A 9,323-nucleotide genomic window follows, 5' to 3' on the forward strand; every position below is an offset into this window, starting at 1 on the left:
AGACAGTTTAGCCTCCTAAATTTTCACATTGATATTTTCTGAATTGTTTGTAAATGTGAAAAAACATTTAGACAACTTTGCTGAGGATTTTTTTTTTTTTTTTTTTTTTTTTTGCAGTACTGAGGATTGAAACCAAGGGCCTAGAGGCAAGCTAGAGATGCATACACTTCCGGTAGAAGACCCAAGGCCTGTTCCCAGTACCACTGCTCACAGCTGCCTGTAACTCTAGGAGAGATGATATGCCCTCTCCTGGCCTCTGCGGGCACTTGTGGCTCACATGCACACACAATTTCAAAACCAGACCAAACAAACAAAACCCTACACAAAACGGTGAACGCTTCCTGGGAAGTGGAGGGTTGAGATGAAGGCCCCTGAAGCCCACTCAAGTTGCTGCTAAAAGGAATTGAAACAGCGTTCTGTATTGGTGTGCCTGTGTGAGTAGGGGAAAGTTGGAAGGAAGCTCTTCAGTTTCTCCACGATTACAAACACCCCACTACAGAGCACGGGAGGAGAGCTTGCATGTACAGAGATTAGGTGGACACATACTGCTTATTCACATTCAGAATTTCACCCACACCATTTTTTTTCAGTAAAAAAAATAAATGAAGGATAAATATGAAAGAGATTCACTCTACAGCTGAGAATATTTTCTTTTAATGAATTTACAAACTAAATTACAAATAATATTAACAGAACACTGGAGGACAGGGAGTGGGAGAAGAAAATCATAAAAGAAATATTTTCTTTTAACAATTACAAAATCCCAAAGTGCACATGGCAACAAATCCATCCACACTGACAAGAAAAAAAAAAAAGGAAAAAGAAACAACAACAAAACCACTAAAGTATCCAAACTACTTTAACTTGAAATATAAATATAATTGTTCACTCTTTTATAGAAAATTTCCCCCAATGACCTAACCAGGTCAAAGCCTTATGAAAGCATCAGCATTCTCAAAATGATGTCTCCTGGCCTGTATCACTGCTCTCAGAGGAGGTGGGTAATGAGACCCTCTGACAACTCAAGAACTGAGCATCCAAAAGGAGGGCTAAGAACCTGGCTCATCATCGGTGGTGCATTTGCTTAGTGAGGGCAAGGTCCTGGTTGTAGCCGTCAGCACCAGAAAACAGTAAGATTGCTAAAAAGAGAAATTCAAGTGTCTTTCACCTTGCTCTGTGAACCACGATGAACAGACCAGAGTGACGTGCAAGCCCTGTGCCCTCCTGGCTCTTCTTGCCTGGGGAAGGTAGACAGGGCACTGGAGGGAATCATTTCTTCTGCTTCTCCAACCGGGCCCTTGATTGCTAGGTGAGGCCAAACGCTAAAACTAAGGTACAAACGGCTTAGGCCTATTTTTCAATCTAATTCATTAAAACGGCCCCCTCTTGCTTGGTTCTGAGCTGTCCCAACTTAGGCTTCTGCTCATGTTCATTAGTTCACAAAACAGTGGCAGCAGGAGTCTGGGGGCGTTTCCCTCAACATGGTAATTATGAGACAGTCTTAAGATTGGGATGGCAAAACCTGACACAGGGGAAAACTGTCAGTTTTGCTTTGAATACCAATCCCTCTCAGTAATGACTGAGAAGAGGGGAAGAAGCTGGTGGAAGCCAGGTTAAGTGCATCTAATGCCAAAACCTCGCCCCCTTTCCCCTAACCCTTCCCTGCACCTCTGAATCCCCAGAACTGGATGGCAAGAGAAAAGGCGAGTGCTAAGGCAGCCAGAAAACAGCAGAAGGCTGACCTGTGTCCAAAAGGCCCAGGGTCAAGTCAGACCATGGGTGAAGAGGGCTTTGGGAAGGGCATCAGAGCCGAAGGTGGGGCACTGGCTTAGTCACATCCTGGAAGAAAGGGTGAGCCAGGGCTGCTTTGGCTGAAATCCGCTTGTTGGGGTCATAGTGCAGCATTTGCTGGAAAGAGAAATATATTCTAACTTCAGTGATGTGGCAGCGAGCCAGAGGGAAAGCAGGTGTACTCTGAAACTTGGGAACCAGTATTCTCCTCACCCAGTTCTCATTTCCCTCCTCCCGAATCTGAACCAACCTACTGATGAAGAGAGGAAGCAAAGGCTAAGGTACTTCTAACAGAGTTCAGGGGCTTAGATTCTCTTCATCCAGAAAAGCTCCTCTCTGGGAAGTGGGAGGGCTCACAGGCATCTATTCTGGGCACTTACCGATAACAAGCTCCGTCCATCTTCATCTAGAGGAGGCACAACTTTGCTAAAATCTTGCCGAGCCCACTTGGGGAAACTTGGCTTATAATCAGGCATAGAAGTAACTCCTGGCCAAACCACCTCATCAGGGGTCCCCAGAGTCCGAAAGATCCTGAAGAGTTGGTCAATCTCAGAATCTCCAGGGAATAGGGCCCTGCGGGTCACCTGGAAGTGGGGAAAGAGGAAAGCCAAGACCCACACTGACGTCAGTCCACATTGCCCCTTGTACAAAGGAGGTTCCCATAGGCAGTGAAAGGGCAGCAGGGCCCATGACTCCCCTCCCCAGGGCTTATCATGGGGTCGGTCATACAGAGCTTGAGACAATGAAGTCCCTTATCTGTCTCCTCGCCCCTCCTTCCTTCCCCCAACCGTGGCTTCATAGATTCCCGAGACTGGGTGGGGCTGGGAGGGGGTGACTGTCTGGGGTGCCCCTGACGCGTAGCAAAGGGATCCCAAGCCACTCACGGGGTGTGGGGCAGACACTGCGGTCATCCCCCCTCCTTGTGATGCAGCCACTTCTAGATAGGAGCACAGCGGGCAGAGACTGTGTCTTCCATTTCTTCTGTGTTCCCCACAGCACTTAGCATGGTGCTGGGTACACACTAGGTGCTTAACAAATATTTTTTTGATGAATTGAGAGAGGAATATGGGCAATTGTAAGGTACTGGTGGATAAATTCACATTCTATATGTATACCTATATCTAGGCTAATGGTCTCCAAGTCCCCAGTTTCAACCCAAAGGACCATAAAAATATTACCCATTGTTGTATTAAATGGGATGGGAGCTCCCATGAGGCTAGGCTTAAGGGATCCTTCAGTCTGAAAAGCCAGAGGTTGAGGGGCAGGGCATGACCAAATCTACAAAACTGATAGGCATGGGTCAGTTGGACCCACTTGCCTTTACTAAATTCCTTGTTTCTAAGAAGAGGTCTATAGGACAAAAGGGGACAAATCAGACCTGCCCAACCCTTGACACTGTGACATGACATTCTCATTCACAATGTTCAAGCTCAAATACCATTAAATCAAATGTTAAAAAACCAAAGCTGGGCGCACACCTTTAACTCAGCCGTTGGGAGGCAGAGGCAGGTAGATCTTTCAGTTTGAGGCCAGCCTGGTCTACGAAATAAGTTCCAGGACAGCCAGGGCTACACAGAGAAACCTTGTCTTGTAAAAACAAAAACAAAAACAAAAACAAAACAAGCAAACCAACCCAAACCAATCAAAAGCAACAAAACAAAACAAAACCCTACCACTCATAAAACAAAACCCACTCTGTTTTAAATAAGTTTATGACTTTGTGTTGAGACCACGTTCACAGCTATCGTTGGAAGCATGTGGCCTGTAGGCCACCTGTTGTACTAAATGGAATTCATTCTTCCAAATATTTGAGGATTAAGGCTGAAACAGCTGAATGAGTGGAACCAGCAGGGTGGCTCATGCCTGTCAAGTCAGTCCCATGGGTGAGATGGTAATGGTGGAAAGTGGAGCCGAAGCAAAGGATCAAGAATACAAAGCCAGTCTGGGCTACAGAATGAGACTATCTCAAAAACAGAACAAAAAACAAAATGGCTGAATGGGTAACAGAATGGATTGAGCTCACTCAGAGGATAAGATATATATACTAGATAACTGTGTTTACGAATATTCCAAAATTGTAGTTGCTATCAGGGCAACCACCTCCATAGTGGTAATACTTGAGAGAACCCTGTGATAAAAGATCCATGATTCCTGGAAAACCCTTTTCCAGAAAAGAAAAGAGTTTTGCTCATGGATGTGGGCATGGGTGGGCTGCATAGAACCTGGCAAGCCTCCATACCATTTCAGCAAAGATGCAGCCCAGGCTCCAGATATCCACGGCTGTGGAGTAGTACTTGCAGCCCAGAAGAATTTCAGGTGCTCGGTACCACAGGGTCACCACCTGGGGAACAAGAAGACAACAGGGCTTACAAGGCAGGGAGGGTCACATACCTCAGTTCAACAAAACCCTGCTATCTTCCAGCTTCTTTTTAAAAAGGGTTTTATTGCCAGGCAGTGGTGGCACACGCCTTTCATCCCAGCACTTGGGAGGCAGAGGCAGGCAGGCGGATTTCTGAGTTCAAGGTCAGCCTGGTCTACAGAATGAGTTCCAGGACAGCCAGGGCTACACAGAAAAACCCTGCCTGGAAAAACTTAAAAAAAAAAAAAAAAAGTGGGAGGGGGATTTATTTTTTTTTTATTCCAATAACGCGCATATATGCATGTCTATGTAGGTGTCCACAACTGTGGAGTGCCCTCAGAAGCCAGAAGAAAGTGTCTGATGCCCTGGAGCTGGAGTTAGGGGTGATTGCAAACTGCCAGATGTGGGCTCTGGAAACTTAACTCAGGTCATCTGCAAGATTATACACTCCTAACTATTAAGCCATCTGTCTATCCAGTAGTGTAATACGAAATCCCCAGATTTGGGACCTTCCTGGAAAATCTGAGATATTTAAACAATACAGCAACCAGTTTTCCTGGCCTAGTATCTAAGTCGAGGCAACCTTGTATGAATTCAGTGCATATCTTAAGACCCTTTGGGTAAAAGTTGGAGCCATGGCTCAGCAGTTAAGAGCACTTGTTCTTGCAGAGAACCCACGTTCAATTCCCAGCACCCATATGACAGCTCACTACAATCTGTAACTACAGTTCCAGGGTATTAGAGTATCAGACACTTTCTTTTGACTTCTGTGAGCACCAGGCAGGTGTGTGGTACAGATATACATGCAAGCAAAACACTTATACACTTAACGTAAATAAAGACCCTTGGGTTGTCAGAGATTCCATTTACCAAGGAACTCCTGCCCCAGAACTCTGGTAATTTCTGAATGCTGTTATGAACATCTCCCAAGACTGTAAAAGAAAACCATAAAGGGACTTACCTCATGAGTGTAAGTTCGGACAGGGACTCCAAAGGCTCTTGCTAGTCCAAAGTCTGCCAGCTTGATGGACCCCTCTGCATTGATAAGCAGGTTCTGGGGCTTAAGGTCTCGGTGAAGGACACGGTGAGAATGGCAGAATGCCAGGCCCTGGAGCAGCTGGAACAGATAGCTCTGACAAAGGAGAGAGGGAGGTTTGTTTCTCCATCACAATGAGCAGATACGACTTATTCTTTGCCCTCAAAATTCAATAAAATTTTAACTATGTTAGTTGAGAACTACACTATACATTTTGGGGGAGGTTGTTTAATTCTTTTTTTCTTTTTTTTTTTTGAGACAGGTTTTCTCTGTATAGCCCTGGCTGTCCTGGAACTCACTTTGTAGACCAGGCTAGCCTCGAACTCAGAAATCCGCCTGCCTCTGCCTCCCGAGTGCTGGGATCAAAGGCGTGGGCCACCACGCCCGGCTGTTTAATTCTTTAGTTACATTTTATTTCTTTATTTAGAGGGGGCAGGGGCATGCCGCAGCGCATGTGTGGAAGTCAGAGGACAACTTGCAGAAGTTCCGTTTTCTTCTTGTGTGGGACCTGGGGATGGAGTTCAGGCCATCAGGCTTGGAGGCAGGCTCTTTTACCTGCTGAGCTATCTTGTCAGCCCTGTTTGTTTTTAAAGATATTGTCTTCCTGGCCTGGAACTTTGTAGCTTGGCTGCCCCTGTACTTATACACATCCTCCTGCCTCAGCCTACCAAGTGTTAGGATTACAAGCACGAACCAACACACACAAGTACAACAGAACCACACATTTAATAACAATGTCTTTCCACTGAATTTTCAGCCTGCCAAGGACATATAGACCAGATACTACTCAACTTTTGCCTTCCTTTCAATACCCTGTGGCTAGCACACTGACGGTGCTGAACTGTGTGTTGAATATGTACTTGCTGATACATTCAAAGTAGTTCTAGGAGTAGGCCCAGCTCAAAAACAAGACAACAGAGACTCACTGGTTACATTTCCCGTATCACAGGTAAAAGAATTTTTTCAAGGAACCCACCACCAACTGCCCTCAATATCCTTTATCTGAGCCAGGCAGTGGTGGCATAAGCCTTTAATCCCAGCACTTGGGAGGCAGAGGCAGGTGGATTTCTGAGTTTGAGGCCAACCTGGTCAACAGAGTGAGTGCCCAAACAGCTAAGGCTATAAAGAGAAACCCTGTCTTGGGGGGGGGGGGGGGGGGATCCTTTATCTAAGTGTTATCTGATCTCCTTCCACCTGAGCTGCCGGCTCATAGAAGCCCCTCAATTTTGATTCTTCTGTCCACCCTAGGGTTAATGACTAATGAGTAGGAGAAGGTGGAGTGTTAAAGTCTGAAGTCTAAGAAAAAGCCAAAATGGCCGGGCGTGGTGGCGCACGCCTTTGATCCCAGCACTCGGGAGGCAGAGGCAGGTGGATTTCTGAGTTCGAGGCCAGCCTGGTCTACAGAGTGAGTTCCAGGACAGCCAGGGCTATACAGAGAAACCCTGTCTCGAAAAACCAAAAAAAAAAAAAAAAAAAAGAAAAAGCCAAAATAAATCGTTACCAGACTGAATTACCTGCCTCTAGTTTTCCCTAAAATGTGTGGGCTGTCATTGAACAGGGTTACCTTAATGAGGGGTAGAGGAATGCCCGTGAGAGCAGAGGCATCCATAAATTTCTTGAGGTCCTGGTGCAGAAATTCAAAAACCAGATAGAGCTTATTTTCTGTGTGGATGACATCCAGCAGCCTGCAAGAGAAGGTCCAGGAAACGGGAGTTGAAGGAGAGAAATTCTGAGGCTAAGCAAGCAGAATTCATCTTGGTGATCATCTCTCAGACCAGACTTACTTGACGATATTAGGGTGATTAAGTTCCTTAAGGAGAGAGATCTCTCGGATGGCAGTACTGGGTACACCTTCAGTCTCACTTGGAGAGGTTGGGAAAACAGAGACAAGAATACGGTTACAAACATCATTCTCTCTGGGATATACAACCCCCAGCCCCCTTAGGAAGGCAGACAGGAGAGGTGCTGTCAGTAGTTAGGGTGTGGCTTTTAGACATATTTAAGGCCATTATTTCCTCTTTTTCCAGTGGAAGGTAAGAAGAGCCTCCAGGTGAATGAAAAGCAGAAGAAAGGTAATAGGGGAGTGGGATGAGAGTAGCTCCCGGCCTCCCCTGAGGGCCAGTGAATCTCAACTGCCATTCTTTTGAAAGAGGGTGAGGGTTCTAAGTACGGTGCTGGAGCAGTGAGGAGAGCTCTCCATTCAGAAAGGAACTTTTCTCTGGTTACCACATAACCAACTCCACTAACAGCCCTGGACCCCTCCTACCCCGGGCTCCCACCCCACAACTTTCTCTTCCCAAGTCTCTCGGCTTGCAGATTTGGGAGCACACCGGCTGGAGCACGGCAAGAAACTTTCCCCTGGATTCCAGCCCGGGACAGTCTCCTCCGGTAGAGCCTCCACCGTCGGCCAACCCACCGCTCGCTTCACGCGTCCCTCCCTCCCTCCCCGCTACCTTCCGGTCCGGGGACGCTACCCGCCTGTTGGGGTAGGGGGTTGGGAGGGGGACAGCCAAAAGGTCCGGGCAAAGGAGTTCCGGCTCCGGAGGCCACTCACGTGTCGAGCCGGATCTTCTTAAGCGCCACAACTTCTCCCGTCAACTTGTTTTTGGCTTTGTACACCACTCCGTACGTGCCCTCTCCAATCTTCTCCACCTTTTGGAAGTTCTCCATGGAGCGCTAGTGAGGCGGCTCAGGCCCCCGGGAGCGGGGCCCGGGAACCCTGACGAAAGCGGGCCCGACACTCGGAGCGGAGGACCTGGGGGGCTCCGGGTGAGCACGGCAGCCCCAGCTCGGGATGGAACGCAAGGAGAGCTCAGCCCTTGACAATTTGTCCAACTTGAAACAATGTTGCCGCCTCCCCCACTGCTCCAGACGGCCATCCGAGACCCCGCCCCTCCTTCCCGCGTTTCCCTGGCTCCGCCCCCCGCCCTTCCGATTGGTTCACGTCACGAGGGCGGACCGGACCATCGCGCTCCCGCCTCAGAGGCCCCGCCCTGGGCGGGCGAGCCGCCGGGCGGCTGCACAACTTTCCCGCAGTTCCTGGTTTAGGCTCCGCAGGCCGGAACTGGTGGTGTTTCTGGTCTACGGATTTTCTTACCTTTCCCTCACAATTTTCACCACCCCTCGGGTGAGATTAAAATTCCACCTGGACAAGAGAGTCTCTTTTAAAAAGCAAAACCTGGGAATCTTTAAAAGAAAAAGATAATGTATTTTATTTTAAATGGTGTGTGGGTTTGCGTGTTAGCATGTAAGTTTTCACAGAAGCAGCAGGTGCCCTGGAGCTGAGGTTCTAGGCGGTCGTGAGCCTGACTTGGTTGCTGGAGCTGAACTCTGGTCTTCTGCAAGAGCGGCTTGCGCTCTTAACAGCGGTGCTGTTTCTCCAGCACTCCCGCCTGCTTTTTGGAAACATCTCATAATGCAGCCCTTGTTGGCTGGAATGCATTCAAAAGTCCAGGTTGTCTTCGAACTCACAGAGATCCGTTTGTCTCGGTCTCCATGTGGGGCACAAAATCGGGTCTCTATCTCTCTCTCTCTCTCTCTCTCTCCCACACACACACTCCCTCCGACTCTCCTCCCTCCGCTTTCTTTTTCTTTTTCCGAGACAAGGTTTCTCTGTGTAATCTTGGCTGTCCTGGAACTCTGTAGTCCAGGCTGGAAAATCGGGACTCTTATTGTAAAGGATTCTTTGGCTAGATAACAGAGTCGTTTCTCAGCCTAGCTTAATACTGTTTCACTGTTTGGGGGTTCATTGGCTGCCTGTGTTGTTTTATTGCTGGCAATCTACCCTCCCAGCCCCTTCTGGCTGCTTTTGGATAAAGGTGCTGTTTCTGTCTTAAGGATCTCTTGGTTTGACACAATTCTCTTCACTCTGTCTTGCTGAATTGTGACTATTAAGTATGTGAATTGAGGCTGCCCATCAGTGAACTCTTTCCAGAATGATAAGTGTGTGTGTCAGTGAATGTGACCTAGCGAAACCAGAAACTGTCATTGAGCTGTGGGATGAAATCAGTTCCGGCCCTTTCCTTCTTCCCAGGTTTCCCCTCCTCTGGAGGGAGAGGAGGAAGGTCTATGCAAATGACCATCCCTTTCTATATAGGGGCTCTCTCCTACCCCCTGGTACCTTTGGCTGCTGGCAGG

At 47.8% G+C, this 9,323-nt stretch overlaps 1 protein-coding gene across 3 annotated transcripts; it reads right to left on the reverse strand.

The window, feature by feature from the left end:
• Positions 1–632: 632 nt before the first annotated feature.
• On the reverse strand, positions 633–8,084 carry Cdk2 (cyclin dependent kinase 2). 3 transcript variants are annotated; one of them, XM_021174231.3, is made up of 8 exons: positions 7,741–8,084; positions 6,971–7,048; positions 6,751–6,871; positions 5,112–5,282; positions 4,031–4,132; positions 2,676–2,819; positions 2,172–2,375; positions 633–1,908 (listed from the first exon to the last, which is right to left on the reverse strand). In XM_021174231.3, the coding sequence occupies exons 1-8, from the start codon at positions 7,854–7,856 to the stop codon at positions 1,804–1,806; spliced, it is 1,041 nt and encodes a 346-aa protein (XP_021029890.1). In that variant the 5' UTR covers positions 7,857–8,084; the 3' UTR covers positions 633–1,803. The 3 variants fall into 3 exon arrangements, with proteins under 3 accessions (XP_021029890.1, XP_085699421.1, XP_021029891.1); XM_085843295.1 differs by lacking the exon at positions 7,741–8,084 and adding an exon at positions 7,517–7,624; XM_021174232.3 differs by lacking the exon at positions 2,676–2,819.
• Positions 8,085–9,323: the final 1,239 nt, after the last annotated feature.

Source organism: Mus caroli, unplaced genomic scaffold (genome assembly GCF_978045245.1).
Source record: "Mus caroli unplaced genomic scaffold, Mus_caroli_1 scaffold_9, whole genome shotgun sequence".
Classification (NCBI taxonomy): Eukaryota; Metazoa; Chordata; class Mammalia; order Rodentia; family Muridae; genus Mus; species Mus caroli.